The sequence below is a fragment of the Coturnix japonica genome, chromosome 4 (genome assembly GCF_054131305.1).
Source record: "Coturnix japonica strain WE chromosome 4, WE-NBRP24, whole genome shotgun sequence".
NCBI classification, from domain to species: Eukaryota; Metazoa; Chordata; class Aves; order Galliformes; family Phasianidae; genus Coturnix; species Coturnix japonica.
The window spans coordinates 80,397,647-80,415,092 of NC_140666.1; the positions used below are offsets into that span (position 1 = coordinate 80,397,647).

General features: G+C 36.4%; 1 protein-coding gene across 50 annotated transcripts in view; it reads right to left on the reverse strand.

Moving 5' to 3' along the window:
* The window catches only part of JAKMIP1 (janus kinase and microtubule interacting protein 1), a 126,265-nt gene that overhangs the window by 43,567 nt on the left and 65,252 nt on the right, over nucleotides 1-17,446 (reverse strand). For 47 of the 50 annotated variants that reach the window (XR_014946012.1, XR_014946011.1, XR_014946013.1 and 44 more), the window contains 6 exons: nucleotides 15,450-15,944; nucleotides 6,830-7,039; nucleotides 5,982-6,101; nucleotides 3,797-3,943; nucleotides 3,037-3,177; nucleotides 1-60 (listed from right to left, as the gene is read on the reverse strand). Coding sequence is in view for 47 of the 50 variants with exons in the window: in XM_032444139.2 (XP_032300030.1) it covers nucleotides 1-60; nucleotides 3,037-3,177; nucleotides 3,797-3,943; nucleotides 5,982-6,101; nucleotides 6,830-7,039; nucleotides 15,450-15,944 (1,173 nt within the window). In the remaining 3 variants the exon portion in view is untranslated. Of the gene's footprint in view, nucleotides 61-3,036; nucleotides 3,178-3,796; nucleotides 3,944-5,930; nucleotides 6,102-6,829; nucleotides 7,040-10,270; nucleotides 10,394-14,467; nucleotides 14,511-15,449; nucleotides 15,945-17,446 lie in introns of those variants that run through there. The other 3 variants (XM_085547344.1, XM_085547339.1, XM_085547340.1) reach the window with 3 other exon arrangements.

Below are 17,446 nucleotides of genomic sequence, written 5' to 3' on the forward strand. Positions count from 1 at the left end.
CTTTTGAGGCTTCAGAATTTTCTTCTTCTGCTTTTTGGATCGCAATAGTCGTTCCCTTTCCTAGAAGAAAAGTGGAGATTTCTTCTGAAATATATATGTACTTAGGTATGTTTAACACAAAGAAATTTAACAAGTTTCTTAAGAGCTGAGGTAAAGCCAACACAAAGACAATGTCTTTAGCCTCTCAGAATACACCACGTTGATGTCACACCACACTGTACTGCAGTTTTATCCCTTTAGCAAATAAACATTCAGCCACACACTTTACATGCTTGATTGGAAGTTGGCAAGAAAAAGCTTTGCTAAAAATTGGGCACAGATTTCTGGCAGTTCCTTTGATGCTTTTACCAAAAGGCTCACTATGGAAACAGACTTATCTTTCTCACTCCAACATCCAATCATCCTGAAGATGCATGTTGGTAGGCAAAAATGAATCCCAGCCAGATACAGTGTTACATGTATTTTATAGGGATGAGTAGGCAAAATTCTCAAATGCAAAGGCATTTTCTCATCAAGAGCAATCAGGCGTATCTTAGCCTGCATCTAGTTTCTAACATGGCCATGGAATGATGCTGTACTTTACTATGTTACAACCTGAGAAGATTGTAATTTGAAAAACACTGGGTTTACAAACATTCAAGCACCTGAATGTTGCCTTGAATTTAAAAATTCAATATGAACATAAGAAATGCAGAGAATGTGGAGAGGGGGGAAGAGATGGTAACAGCAGGTGATCTATCTAGCTTTACATCTCTGTAACACTTCTACTTTTAAATGAATAATAGCAGCTGCAAGTTCATCTCTTGCTCACTGTATATTTTCCTATTCAGAGTCATTTTTTATACATTCAATACAGAATCTGAATGAGAAGCTCCAAGTAGAAATCAAAATAAAATAAGTACACTGTTCCAGTAAAGAAGTTTTGGATAATAAGGAATAATTCAGAAATTTTTATAGCACCTTTAATACACGTGGCTTTCAAAATATGGAAAAGTAGTGACTGCCAAGGTAGACTGAAGATGATACCTCACAGTGTAGGAAAATATAACGCATTAAGTTAAAGCTATAAACAGAGAGCTACATTTTCAAAGATGTAGAAAAATAATGTTCTCTCCTCAGAGAGCCAGGTTAAGGCACAGTCCCTGCTGTAACAACAGATCTCCTGCATTCAAATTAATGCAGTTCAAATGGCTGCTGTTCAAATTAATGGAGAAAAATGAGATATCTTCTCTGCCTGTCCTTCTCTTTCCTCTTCCACCACTGCAGAATTAAGCACTTCCTAAATACCCTGATTTTCCCCATTTCTAATCTCGTAAGGCTGCTCAATCTACTTTCTGTCGCAATATTAAATCAAGCCACCAAAACTAAAGTGATACCAATTAGTGAAGAACTATCTGCTGAGCCACTTGTGTGTTTTGTAAGCACTTGAGTTTATCTTGACAGTTTTCCTTTTATGAACTGGCCTAGAAACCATGGTTGTGGGAGAAGTCAAGTTGATAAGTCTTCAGCAGCATCAAAGGCACTCTAGAATTGACAGTGCAAATCAATTCAAACAGCCTTATTGCTGAAGACCATCTTTCTTTTATGCATTATATTGCTCTCAGCTGTATTTAAGATGATGACTTTTGTGTTAATCAGGTATGTGACATATGGGTCATTCTTTACAATTTATATGTATTTTACTGAAGTGGGAACTGAACCAGAAAACACAGATAAAAAGCAGAATGGAACTGCAGCGTGCCCTGCATTCATATTGAAGGCAAAGCATCAATTAGTTAGTAATGACAAGAAAAGCAGTATACTAGTCTACAATTTCACTTATTTCTGCAGTGAAACAGCATCTGTACATGGGATACAAAGTAACCAATGAGACAACATTTTGTAATGCTTATTAATTTTATTTTCACACTAAATATAGTTAATATTAGTTAGCCAAATTTAGGTTACAATATATATCCTCAAATTACTGAGTCACATCCACTTCACAGTGAAATACAGGTGAGATTATAACTGCATATGTTGGGAATCTAATATCATGAGATAGTCCCTGCCTGTATAGTTATATTTTCTAGACAAAGCAGCATCTCTCTGTAAATCAGCATTGGATTCTGCATAACATCCCACTGCTTGTAACACTGTGACACTGGGCGATGCACACAGATATTTTTGGCAGGATTACAGAGAGAAATCAAAATCTGAGGTGAACTGACAAGAATAGAGACCAGACCAAGTAATAACACATAAGAATTCCAGACCAAGAAATAACAAATCATCCTGTTTTATATTTTTTATCTTCTATTTTTATTTGCTATTTTATTTTCTATTTTGAGCATTCTGATTGCTTAATCTCTTATCTCTTATTTAGACAGAATGAGCTCAAATTTGTTCCATCATTATGTGGCTTTCATAGTGCTGTTATAGATGTCAAAGAACAGTCTGAATTCCAGATGCTGCTCCCAATGCACACATCTCTCAGAGATGGTACATAATTTCTGCCAGCACCAGAATGGTGTGTCCCAGTGTCCAAAATAACACTGAACACCTCTATTGCAGCTGAATTAAGTCCCAAACAGTGAAAACATCTATAAGCATCCTCTTAAATAGTCTTCACAGTCAGAGGGTAGCAGCTGTGCAATCGTAATACTAAAATTTGCTACCTTTGATTAAATTAATCATGCATATTTCTGTTTATTTGCTATAAAGAAAGAGAGTGGACAGCTCAGTTAGGTAGAATTTCAGTTATTAAGTTTTGGAATGTGTCCTTTCCTCCAGGTTCCTCAGTTGCTGACATTCAGTTTTGTCACTAAGGTGAATGGACTGATGCACCTCATTCCATTAGCAGTCCATAACTGATATACACACATACACTGCAAATAAATTTATTCACTACCTGGTAAATAACAAGAACAGTTCAATGCCAAAGAATTACTTCTATGTCATTACTACAACTGCAGTTAAAATATTGCTCTCCAGTCTTCAGCTTGCCTACCAATGTATATGCATACATATGTGTGTACCAGACATTAGAAGTATTACCACTGTGAGATCATCAATAACATGCTGCTTTTCTTTGACTTGCAGTCGAAGAAATTCAATTTCTTGTTCATCTCGTGTGCTGCTAAGATCGTTTAAAGATGTGTGTCTCTTCAGCACTGGTTGTGCAGATAATTTCTCTTTCTACAAAAGTTAAAATAAAACCTGTTATTAAACTCAAAGAATATTGAATTATCTTTCCATAAACACAAAAGAATTCAGGTTCATGACATAGCAATCAAGAATTCTTTGGACCCATCAGTGCATATTCCACTACAGCATAAGGCCTCTTTCACCATCTAAATTTATATCCCATATGCCTTAGTGTTATTACTTCACACAAAACATTTATAAACAGAAACAAAGAACACAGAATGGGAAAAAGTTAGCAGACAAACAGTCTCAACATTCTATAACAGTAGATCCTTTGGCACATATACTTAAAATCAGTCCTTTCATCAGGAAAAAAAACAACACCACAGTTTTATAACGCTGATATTTAGTTGTACATTTACAGCATCCAAATATATTGTTTTATCTACTCATGATCCTTTTCATTAATCAGGGCAAACTGATACGACACAAAGGAATACCACTCTGTACTTAGAATATGTGAATATTCAACTGTATTGGCTGAAGTGGACAGTTATATCATCCCATTGTTGAGACTCTGAAACACCTATCAGAAAAAAAGCCTCACAAGCACTTCCACCTCAGAGTAACCGAGTTGTCCTATAACAAGACATCAGAAATTATCACTTACCAATTCTACATTTTCCCTTGACAGATTTTTTATTTTTTCTTCCATTCTCTGGATGCACTGCATCATATCATCGTTTTTTTTGCTCATCCTCTTATTTTTTTCAACCAAAGGCTTTAGCTGACTTTCCGTCTCCCGAGAACGTTTCAGCTGCAAATGGCAAAGGAAAAAGCTAAGCTGTGCTTTAGTTTATAGTTGTAGGAAAGAATAAATGTGTGAACTTTCTCTTGCCCTTTCCATTCATTAGAAAGTTTAGTCCTTTTCTTAAGTAGCATCTGATACAGACTTCTGCGCCGAGAACTACAAGAGTCCAAGCAAGTGAGAAATAGCTCTGGTCTTTGGATTTTGCTCTTACAAAACATTTATGAAGATCTGTAAGCATGATTTCTTGATAAACTAATCTTGTTGCAAAAGTTTCTTTTGAGCAAATATATATAGGGTCATCATCTTTCACCAACTCAACTACCATTTAGTAAACGCTTCCTCCCCTATTTGAAAAACCTAGCATGTAATTAGGGCATTACAAGAGGCAGCCAGAGGGCACAGACTCAATCTCAGCATTCTGTTGATGTTTCCAAGCTGTTCAGTTTTGCTCCTGTGGTCTTATTATATCAGACAACTGAAAGAAATTACTTCTCTTTCACATATTTGTGTCCATTCAGAATTTCAGTACTTCTGTTTCATTAATTCTTGAGTTGTTTTCTTTAATACTTTTTTTTTTTTTCACCACAGCACTTAATCACAGGAGCTTATTCATATAACTATTTTATTGTAGTATTGTCTCAGAATATGGCAAAATCTCCTCCATATCAATTCCAAGCTGTTTCTGAAACCTCAAAGTCAAGCATCAAGAAGAGCTTTTGACTGAGTCATACATGCCTCCCATTTAGAGGGACACTACAGTAAAGATTTTGCAGTACGTTAGCATTCTTCAGGGATGTTTTGACTGAATAATGTCCACAGAAAGGATTAGGAGGCTGAATAACCTTGAAAGAAAGCATGATGTTTTTGTAAGTACAGAGTAGAGAAAAGCAACTGTACTGGTAAAAGAAAAAAAAAAAAGAAAACTACTCAGCATCTAGGCAAAGTAGTGAAAATCGCTAACAGCATCCAGGATAAAAGGTATGCTCTTATATAGCTGTTGGTGAGGAGTCGTTTGTTTTTTATTGTTCTTTTAAAATTCATGACTATGCTCTCAAGTCATTCAGCTTTACTATATTATGGCTCAATTAACTAATCTAATCTAGATTCTGAATATAATCTAGATTCAGCCAAGATTTTAGACAAGAACATTTCAAAAATTAATTTTGATAATCATCAAGTTATCACAACTAATTTAAGTCCCTTTATCATAAAGTAAATCCTCTGATCTCAGTATGAAAAACTAAGTCTGACAAACAGAGTAAGAAGAGGTCAGTGCTGCACTCAAACTACTGGAAAGCAATTGTTCCCTCACCATGCATAATAGCATTACTTTGAATCAGAAACACAGGTTGTGTGAAGGAAAAATTCTACTTAATTCTACTTAAAATGAAAAATCCTTTCTACTGCCATTGGAAATAGTGCATTATAACAGAATGCATGTAAAAATTTTCACTGTTAAAACTCAGTTTTACAGTCCATGAGAGTTTTCCCATTAATCTCATTACAAGTAATTAAGTACGATGTTAGCTAATAGAATTCATTCTTAAAATTCATATCCTTTCTCTAATAAGTTACTATCATTCTCCTAGGATTCACCTACTTAAGAGATTTCCCTTGAGAAAGGAGATGGCAGATTTCTCATCTCCAGAACAAAAACACTTTTTAACTCCCAGCCAGCATAAGCATGTCACAAAACTATTGTTGAATTTGTCTATTACAAAGATTAATACAGTAATTTAAGGGCATGGATTATGTATGTTTTACACAACATCTTTTGACAGCGCCACAGGCAAGCTAAAAGCCAATTCAGATAGGATGACCACAAAATAAATTTATAAAGTTTTATTTCTCTGGAACAAAAGGGATTCCATCCTTGCCTATGGTGACAAAGTAAATATCCATAGAAACATCATTATGTATAATTGATTGTGTCCAACCAGGTCTAATTTGTTAATTATTTATAACACTGACTTTTCAGCATTAATTCATTTACCATAAAAAATGTCCTCCCAGTCACCATCTGTGTTATTATTAATTAATTTACCAGTTCATTTCTTTCATCTGCTAAGAGAGTATTTCTGTCTTCCAGCTTCCTTATCATAGCATTCAGTTCAGCGATTTTCAGCTGAAATCTCCTCACATCTCGTTCATCCAAATGCTGCTCCTTTGCATCAAAGACATATAGATATATAAAATAATCTTTAAAAATACAATCCATAAATGTAATAACATGGTTTAGCAAGTAGATTATGTAAATCTTAATTAGACACATTGGTGTTTGGAAAACTTACTTTAATTAACTGAAAGGCTAAACAGCAAATGCTACATTATATCTTACCTGAAATGGGTCTACATGACAGATGTATGTAAAGAGTTAAAAATATTAAAAAAATTAATAATAATAAAATTAAATTAAAATAAAAAAGCTAGATATAAATAATTCATTCACAACTGGTAAATTCTAGCATGATTTATAACCATTCTCAAGAAGAAATCTAGTGCATAATGCGTCAACTAAAAGCACTTGGAACAGTTTTGGAAAAGGATAGTATCTTATATAATTTCTAAAATTATAAGCTAACTAACACTAGAAAAATAGTGGCTTTCTAGACAAAGAAGGGCTGTTTTTAGTCACAGATAACAAGAGAAGTCCATGGCTGAACCTCATTGTTTAAGATCTAAAAGTTCTGTGTTCGCCTACTTTTCAACATTCTTTGAAACTTAAGAGGTCCAAGGATTTTCTTACACACAAGCAAAACACTACATGCAGTGCAAGACCATTAATCATGAATCAGGTCTTCTGGTGTTTAATAAGTAACCACAACACTAATGTGAATACACAGGCAGTAGTTGTCCCGTGCTGGCTATTTAAAGGAAACAGGAATTTCTTACCGGGCTTCCCATCAACTCGGTGATGTCCCCCACTCCTGCAGGAAGTTCTCTCTTGGGGCTGCTGTGGTACCGCTCTGCCTCCTTCACTTGGACGAGCTGCTCATCCAAAGCTTCTTTCTGAAGGAGGAGTTTCTGTGTATGTCCTGCCTGGATGCCAAGGTCTTTCTCCAGAGCCAGAATCACTCTATCTTTGCCTTTTATCTCATCCATCTGGAAAGAAATAAAGCAAGAAAATTTCTATAACATTTCCAGGTATGGATATGTTGCACGCATGTCTACAAACCTGCAAAAAGAAAAGTTCTTTTTCTCTCAGATTAATACCAGAGTGGCTGCCAAGAAGAATGATCTCTCTCCTCTGAAGCATTTTCCCCTCCCCTTAAAAAAGTTTCAGCTCTCACTTGACAATGAGCTTGCTGGGTACAGTCTCAGTTCAAGTGGAAAACAAAAATAGATGCAGACATACACTGAAACAAAATATGTAGCCATTGAGATTGTCCATTTCACTTGCAAATAGAAACTTTAATAAGCTAAAGAGAAATCTCCCTTCAATATCTCCCATAGAAGCAACATATGGCTAACACAAAGTAAAAGGAACAGACCCTTTAAAACTCACATAAGCTTTGCTTTGAAATTTAAGCAATACACATTTGCCAGTGTTGACTCTCTCTTTATTAATAAAAAATTAAACACAGTGAATCTCTTCACAGAGGTTTTAAGATCAGTGAACAAACAAACAGCCACATTTCAAATTAAATCCTTAAGTATGCCTAAGCACTTTGTGTGCCTTTGCTAGTCCCCAGCTGAAATGAAAAGAGCAAATGCATACAGAGCTTTAGAATAAATAGTAGGGAGAACTAATTTTTAACCATTTATGTTTATTGAACTGTGTTGTTCATTCACCTTGACATCAAATAAAGCATATCCCTGCTAGCAGCTCCCATAGGATTTGTCCCTCACATCATCAGTGTTACATTCATTTTTTGTACTATTCCAAAAGCAAGAGGAAGTGAATCTGCAGCAGTTACTATAGAAACCATTTTCTTAACAAGAATATTAACCATTACTTATATATTTATTATAATTGTACCATCTCCTTTAGCTTATGCAATCATTTTCTTGGCCTGCTACCTCATGGAGTTTTGGAAGAGTATTATAGTCTCACATATAGAGAAAAAAAAATCACAAACTGTCTTGTTTATTACTGTTATTTTATTATTTTTTATAGTGCCACACCTATATAAATCCTTCAGTCAAGTTCCAACCCTACCACTTCACTCTCCCCAAAAACACAAAGGACATGTTAACTTACAGTTATGTCTGATAGTCTGAGTCTGATTAGCACAATCTGATTATGTGATAAGATATAACTTCCTGACGATTCTCATCTTACACTTTTCACAATCTACAAAGCGTGTGAAATTAGTTTGCATTCAGGATCTGTATGGTAAGATATAGCTTGGCTATCAATTAAAATGTGATTTAAAAAATCAGCAGATTTGAAGCGGTCTGGACTGCTCATAAATTGCAATTATTTGTTCTAATGTACATTTCCTTCCTGATCTGCAAAGACCAGAAAGATCTCAGCTCCTCATCCAATAAATGGGGTTAATATATTCCAGCAAGTTAATTCAGATTTGTGTCACTTTCAACTATATCAAAAAGAACTTCCAGGACAAGTATGCAGTTTTTATTAATGGAAGAATTCATGACACGCAGCGTTTCAGAAGGACAGTGCAGTGAACAGCAATGACAAAAATTAAGCAGCTGCCTCATTCACTGAATGCTATCTATCATGCACACTGATCTGTCAGGGTTCCCCCTTCAGAGGAAAAAATGTCATGTAACTAAATACTGTGGACAAGGTTTGGCTCACTGTTACACAGGTGTTCATTCTGAAATAAATGGAAAAGAAACATGACTATGTGAGGCATATACTTAACAAGGAAGAACTAACATTATGTAGGCAGCATAGATTTTAGTTACTCATTTGGTAACATATTTTGTACTCCTGATACTCTCATAACTTAAATGCTAAATGGAATGATGCAGGTGTTTCAGTTGGAAGGAAAAAAAATGGAAAAATTTCAGTGCAGGCTGCTACTTGATGAACTGTATCAGAACAGATCTTTTGATGCGTATCATCAGTGACACTGTGCCCAAGTCACTCTTCCATATGCTTCCATCCATAAAGATCAAACACTGGAACAAAATTGCATGATGGAGCATGGTTCTGGGGTAGGGTTCGGGGAAGGCAAAGAAGAAGGCAGAATTCCCCTTTGCACTTCCTAGCTTTTCTTCCACTAAAAAAATCTACATGTGGTGAAACCAAGAAAAAAAGATCAGTCAAATAGAAAAATTACCGATATATTGATAATAATTGATAATAGCAATACAATAGTCATTACTATAGACCCCTTCCTATTTGGGGGCCTATGCATTAAGTTAGAGACAGAGCAAAGCATCTCTTACATTTATTAACGTGCATACATAGACATAGAAAACAGAGTAGTGCTAACTTAACTACATGTACATACTAGAGGAATTTCTAAACAATTTTACTCAAGTATCTTAACAGATACTTGATACACAGAAGCAGATACACAAACAGAAAGCAGACGGATATGAATAGAAGAGCAACAACAACACATCTGCCTTAAACTGTTTTAGCTGTTTGCTTCACAATATAACTTTCCTTTCCTGAAGGGAACAGGTACACATATGATGCCTTCAATATAAATACATAAACCCAAACACTGCCTCACTTTTCTTAAATTTTATCCAAATTCCTGACCCAAAAATTTTGCATTTTTCTTCTGACTTGCACATTACACAGTAAACTTTTTCATCTTCCTGCCTGCCACAGCGTGTGTGCTGCTGCCAATCATGATTTCCTTAACCCAGAAACTCTCACCTCTAGACTAAGATGCTTTAGGTTTTTCTACATTAAACAAAAAAAAAATCATACTTGCTCTCAATGATGTTCACAAACTACAGTCCATTTATCCCTTATCTAATGTTAGGTTGCCACGTCCTCATTCTATTAGCAGCTTGCCATGTTTACAAGGCAAGCATTTTCATGTCTTTTCCCATGCTGCTTTCCTTGCTTAAGGGACTCACCATGAGTATCCCTTTGGTTACCAGACTAACCTCAAAGTCTTCTTAAATATCTCCTTTTTTATGATATTTCTAAAATGTAAAAAAATATATATAAAAAAAATGGAAAAGCATCAATACTTCACAGTAGTTACGCCATTGAGAACTGAATCTATTCTCCAGTCGTCCAGCATATCTAAATTAGCAAACCCCTGAGAAACTAAGAAGTGGGAAGTACATTTTAGGAATGCAGAACTTTCTGTACTGGAAGTTTGGGTATGCCAGTTCCAGCACTGAGCTGCAGCTTGTAAGTCTGGGTGGATCAAGTCTCACTTGATGATTCTTTACCTGTGCAAGAAGATTTTCCACTGTTCTTCAACCCCTCCTGGTCCAGGGAACTACAGCAGGTGCCTACAAGAGGTTTCTGCATCTGTGGCACAATTTGGCTGAGCTAAGCAACACCCAGCAACCGAAAGCTGACTACACTGCTCTTGTACTCTTGTGTATTCCTTCCTGTAAAATCATTTAAGACCTCTCAGTAAGATATAAAGGGAGACCATTTTTTATTCCAAAGTATTTAGAACAGTTGGATCTCAGTCCATTAATTGGGCTTACAGATATTGAATCAAACATATCCCAGAAATTCCTTCCAACTAGCTGTTTTAGTCTCTGTTCTCCATTTTAAAACACTGCTTTTTTTTTTTTTTTTTTTTTTTTTTTGTGCAGTTATGTAGTATAGCAGGAATGCATGAATTCTTTTGCATTCTGCTTTGCGTGGATTTTAAAGCATTTTAGAAATGTCACATTTTAATGCAATTAAGCAAGATACAATCCCACACAAAACACCTGTGATCAGAAGGCAAGAGAGCAACTTAAAACTTATTTTCATTTACGTGGTTTGAGAAGTAGTAGAAATACCATCAGAAAGAGAGCTGTAAAGAAAATAAGGTCTACAGTCAGCATCTGCAGAGGATATTACCACAAAATCACCCTGGTGCCGCTGGCTAAAATGATAGCTTTCTAAAATATCATTTCTTAATTAATGGGTTTTATACAGTCAAACGGTAAGTGCTGTACACAGTTATTACCTGCATTGCACCAACGTAGGGCCAGCATTCGTAGCCTATTCCAAATTAACATAGTTTTCTTAAAATAAAAGGCATTTTTAAAACATTCTAAAAAATGAGCAGAAATAAGTGTTTTAATAACATTTACCAAATATGAATAAAAACTAAGCTAGTCACTGGAAAATGTGTCTATGTGCCAATTATCCCACACTTCAATAGCTACAATAAAATTCAGAGATCTCTAGAGGAACTTTAGCCTCTCGCAAAGTTGAAAGAGAAATTCCCAGGGAATTAATAGCCAGCTCTGTCAAGGCAGTGAGATACTCAATTTTCAAAGTGGAAAAAGCCAGCTGCTGCATGGCCAAGTGTAGGACCCTCTTCTTCACTTGTCCGTATCAAAGTTATCTGCTAGCCAATTGCAGAACAACATTCTATTGCCTTTTGCTCCAGAAGAAATCAAGTTCAAATTTATCCTGAACATTTTATGTTAAATAATAATAATAATAATAAAAAAGCTTATCTTGATAGAAATGCTTGTTACTAAGAAAAATAGAGAACTGAAGATACTCATTTTTTTTAAGATAGAACTAACTGGAATTAATACATTTTACATTTCACAGTATCACAATATTGTAGGGAATGGAAGGGACCCTCCAGAGATCATCAAGTCCAAATCCCTGCTAAAGCAGTTCCCTACAATATGTTGCACAGGAGTGCATCCAAATGGGTCTTGAATACCTCCCTGAGGAGATTCCATAAGCTTTTTGGGCATCCTGTTTCAGTGCTCCATCACTGTCAAAATGAAGATTTTTCTCTTTAAGTTCATATGGAACTTTCAGTGTTTCATTTGTGCCCACTGTCCCTTGTCCTGTCACTGCGCACCACTGAAAAGAGCCTAGCCCCATCCATTTGACTCCCATCCTTTAGATATTTACAAGCATTTCCACTTCAGGCTTCTCTTCTTCCAAGGGAGATGCCCTGCTTTCTGCAGGCTAATAGGGGAGATGCTTCAGATTCCTCATCTTTGTGGCCCCCTTGCTGAACAATCTCCAGCAGTTTCAGTAAGACAGAACAACAATATTCTACATAAAGTCCACTTGGAGGGAGGAACAAAAATAATCCTGTGTTGTGCACAGGCTTCTCTACAGCAGACATAGTCAACTATTTATTTAAATGTTTGCAGCTTATTTAGGAACCTCAAGGGAAGATGGGAGATGCCCAGTGGAAAAGGGCTATATACACATATAGATGAGATCTACTCTTAAATATCAATACTGCAGTTTTTCTAAACCAATAGTCAGTATTTTCCTCCAATAGCTTTTCCTATCCTTTTGAAGTGCATATATCTCAGGAAGAGATTAAAAGCTCTGCAAAGCTATACAAGAAACAGCATAAAGGCAGACAACATCAGAACCTTTCAATAGGTTTACTGTACATTCCTCAAAAGCATCTTGCATATTTTGTAGCTGACTGCAATCTCTTCTATAATTACTGTTCATTGAAATAAATGTAACAGAAGTAGCCAGAAGATGGAAAAGGTAGAAAAAGCAAGTAATCTAAACTTAAGCAGCCTTCTTTTATTCCATGTGTTATGCCATACATCATTTCTGTGGGTTTTTAATAGCATAGAAGGAGTTTGATATTTCTAAAGGATGTAAAAAAAAATCATAAAAAAAAAAAAAATCATATTAGTGACCTGCCTACCACAATAGAGTCCTAAGAAGATATTAGGAATAAACATAAAATGATGAGCCCATGTTAAAAAGCACTTTCATTTGATCTGCTTGATTCAGGCTAAAAAAAAAAGCAAGAAGGGCTTGGTGGAATGATGTTCTATTAGCTCCTGAGAGGACAAGAACAAAATCTTTAGAGGAAAGTATCATTTTCAGTCATAAAATGCTGAAAACAAAGTATATTTTGCAGTCCTAAAATGCTGAAGGTGGTAGAAGGGTCTGCAGATTAGCTGAGCCTTGGTATGTAACTCAAACAGGCTTCTCAAACAGATGGCAAAATCCAGAGAAGCAGCCTACAATTTGATATCAGCAGCTGTGAACGAAATACATGCACGATTAATTGGGTGATAAGAAGAACATTGCTGAAGTCTCTGCCCAACCATGCCTGATTGCACGCACTTGGAAGTCTCAAACACAAGACTAAGAAGACTCAAAACTCAGCTTTAAAGTTGGAAAATTCAGTGTTTGGAAGAAGAAACAAAACTGATGCATATTTGCACTGCACAAGTGCAGTTAAATAAAGCCATGCCTCATCCCTCTTTTTGGGCCTCAGGGCAGCAGTGAAACACAATGTCTCCCTGCCAACAGCAACTACACGTATTTTGGGAGAGGAAAAGTCTCAGCACCGTTTGGTCATCTGAATTGTACCTCTTAAAAACCAAAGAGAATATTGCATGTAACATCTTCATCTACTATCCAGATGAAGAAATGAAATGCACTGTCCACAAGTTTGTGGATGACATCATACATGGGGGGCAGTTGCTGTGCTAGGGGAGATGTCCACCATTCTGAGGAACTTGGTGTGCTGGAGAAATGGGTCAAAAATAACCTTGGAATTTCACCTAAGACAGATACAAACTCCTGCCAGAATTTAAGTTCTAAAGCAGAAAAAAAGTTGAAGCCAATTCCAGTTGGTGATGCTGCAAGGAAAACAAAGGAAACAAGAAAAGACTTTGGTGTCCTGGAGGGCGAGCTGGATGTGGGTCAGCAGTGAGAGAATTCAACTCTCAAATTAACTTGACACTGGACCAAATGAGGAGTGCAGCCAGAAGGATGACAGAAGTGATTAAGCCCTTCATTAAGCACTTGTGAAACCACACCAAGACCACTTTGGGGCACTATATGTCATTTAAGGAATGGGTAAAGGAGCAGGACTTACTTATCCAAAGAAAAGATTGCAGGATCTACATGCGAAGACTGAATCAAATTTTCAGGTACCACATTACAAATATTTGGGAAATTCAAAACAGAAGAAGGGTTCCACATTGAGACTTCATGCAATAATTAGCCGACGGATCAAGCTCAAAGGGTTACAGCAACAGGTTACTACAGGCATATGGCAAGTAGTGGGGTTCCATTTTAGGCCTGGTTCTCTTCTACATTTTTTTATGTGACCTGGACACATCAAACTTCATAAATCATAGCTGATCACAACCTTCTTAAAATCAATCCTAAAAATAACTTTGTACTCTTATTCCATGAACAAGAGAAGGATTTTTCTCCTTGCAAATGTGAATGTGTACTAACATTACGTTACTGGCTAGAGAATTTCGTAGAGTTATTTGCAAATATTAATGAAATATGCTAATTTTGGTTTTTAATTTTAGATTGATTTAAACTTTAAATGCTGTTCTAGTTCTGCTTCTTATTTAATAATTAAAAAAAAAACCAAAACCAAAAAACAAAAAAAAACCCACAAAACATAACTTCTCCACAGCATTAATCAGGTATGTTGTCAAGTTTACCTTGTACCAGCCCAGACTTCAGAGGGAAACCAGACACCCTGCGAACAGTCATGGTGCCGAAACAAGAGTCTGTTGGTAGAGAATTACGGAGGTGGATGCATGTATGCAGCCCTCAGCCGAAGGTATGCTTTGGGGCAGTTCATGTTGAAGCTCAGTGGGTGAAGAAGTGCAATTATGGCTGTGCATATTCTTTGAATATTTAAATAATCTGATCCAGAAATAGAACAATACTATTTCAACTTAGATGCTCAGAATATTGGATGAAAAACAAAATAAGTAAGAGTTGTTCTTGCTTACTTATCTTCTCCAAGTTGTATCTTTCCTTTTAAAGCTTCTGTTTCACTTATATCTCCAGTTTGTAACTAGCTATTTTTACTTTCTTGTTTTCAGCTGTCTGTACATTGTGCCCTTGCCTAAATACATAGCAAGAATGTATTTTCTTTGTGGAAGGAAAACAAAAACTGAAGCTACAGCAAAACAAGAAATCCATGTCCACAAGCATTCTCTAAATTAATGAAAAACGATATAACTACTTTATGAAATCAATTACAGGGACATCTTTCCATATAATTTCATGCCATACAGAGAAAGAGTGATTTCTTTGCCAAATAGCTATTTTTCTTACCCTTATTAGGCACTGGGATCTTCCTATACACCTTGTTTGCACTGAGGCCTCTTGGGTAATATTCATGGCTCAATTCAGAAGTGTGCAGACATACCTCGAAACTGATTAATCATATTTCTAAAATACTGAAACTCATACTAGACAAGCATGGCTTTTTATGTATCCAATATAATTATATCTGTATATTCATACATTCTTGTCATTTTATTCCTCAAGGGAGTAATTCCTCAAGCCTATTGAACCAGCCAGAACTGGTGGAAGATGTCCCTGCAGAACAGGTTACATATATTAATTGTGGACAGATAAAGCAATATCTTAAATACTGCCATCAGCAGATGTATTATTTCATGAACTTACCAGCCTGCGGATATCCCTCTCACATTCACGTTTTATTCTATTAATCTCATCCTGATGGGACTGGTAAGCCATGCGCAGGTCAGCAGCCTTCATTTTATCTGCCTGCATGATGTTGTTCAAAGCTTCTTCAAGCTGCTTTTTACCAGATTTTAGCTCCAAGATCTCCTGTTGCAACTTCATTCGTTCACTGTCAAATGCTTTGCGAGCCTCCTCCTTCGCCTCACTCAGCAGCGCAGTCTTTACCTTGTCGGCTGCCCCGTCCCGCAGCACATTGACTGTTGACTGCAAACGCTGAATTTCACTGTCTTTAATTTTCACCATTCTTGCTACTTCCTGCTCGTGCTGCCTGATCAGTAGCTCTCTGACAGTCTGAAGCTCCTTCATTTTCTCCTCATGGAGCTTAGCTTTCAGTTCAGAAACGTAGGCTGTGTGTTTGTGCTGCTCCTGCTCCCTTTCTTGCTTAACCTCTTGGATTTTCTCTCTCAGTTTACCCACCTGAAACATCAATGTAAAATATTGATTAGCAAACACCATCACACCTTTACAAATCACCAAGAGAGCTTTTTTGTAAACCTTCTTAAAAAGTCATCCTGAATGTTCAAAAGCAAAGACTGTAAACACAAAATTTCTCTCTTCAAACAGGAAGAGAACTAGAGCTTGAAAAAGGCTGTTGGTGCCTGTGTATAGATGAATCTGCTTTTCAGAGGTGCTACCAGCAGCAACTTCTCACAGTTCTAGGAAGTAAGACACCACCAAGAAATATCCAACCCAGTTCTCTCACAATTTTCCCTACCAAACACTCCAGATTACTCTCATCCACAGTTCTCACATTGCACCCAACAAGCTGATGGAAAAGGAAGCAGATAGAGAAAAAATTCTCCTGTTCAGGGTGAGAAAAATTTTCTACTACTCAACAGACCATACTTCAAGGATGTTCACAGTGACTCAGATCTTCATATAGGCTCACATAATTTATTTCCACAGCGTCCTTCTGTAGCTAAGGAGTACTATCTCTGTACTGCAGATGGGATTCTCAGCCAATCATCAATTTACCTTGTATATATACAAACTGTCTTTGGGATTCAAGTACCAAATTCCTACACCCAGATCCACTGTTTGACCTAAGGTAATTTCCAAGTGAGATCAGACATTAATACAGACTGGGGAGAAAAAAGGAGAAGCTTGCTTCTGTACTGTAGCACACCAGAAAGGGTATAATGTAACCAATAGCATCTAATATCAGCAACGCCTTCCTACAACCTATCACTGCATTGTTTTTGTGTTTCGACCTTGAGTGGCAATAAAAACAGATAATCTACATAACACTGCATGGTAAAAATCAGGTCATCAAGCAGTTGGATGTTAGGACCTGCCACAGCATTTCTAGACTTCTTGCACCTATGTATTGCACTGCTGGAACCTGTGGTCACACAATGCATTAATGTGTTTAATTTATGCTAAACTATGCCAAAGATGCAACTTGCCCCAGATTTTAGTGCTGTATGAAGGGGAGGGTCTCTATTAATATTCAGAATGAAAATTACTATGAAGGCATAATTAATACTGTTTATTTTTTTCCACAGTTTTGGATTCTACAGTCAAACACAAGAGTTAAATTAAAGCTATAATACTCATTCAGGAAAGGTTCAAAAAACTTTGCTATTTTCTTCATTGTAAGCAGGCTGGATCTAAACAGGTACACTTGTGTGTTTGCTTTAGAGAAAACACAGCATCTTAACTCCAAAGCTCAACCAATGAAATTAACTTTATTACTTAATTTGGTCATAAAATGAGATCGATCTTTTATACTTCAGGTCCCTAGCACTAACTTAATGATTTCCAGAATCTGATCTCCACTTGAAGTCTTCCAGCAGAAAGGACTAAACACCAACTGGGGCAGAATTATGATTGTAGGAATGAATTAGGCACCATCTGATTAGGATTTTATCACATAGGTACTGTTATTACTGTCCAGGATGATCCAGATCATATATATG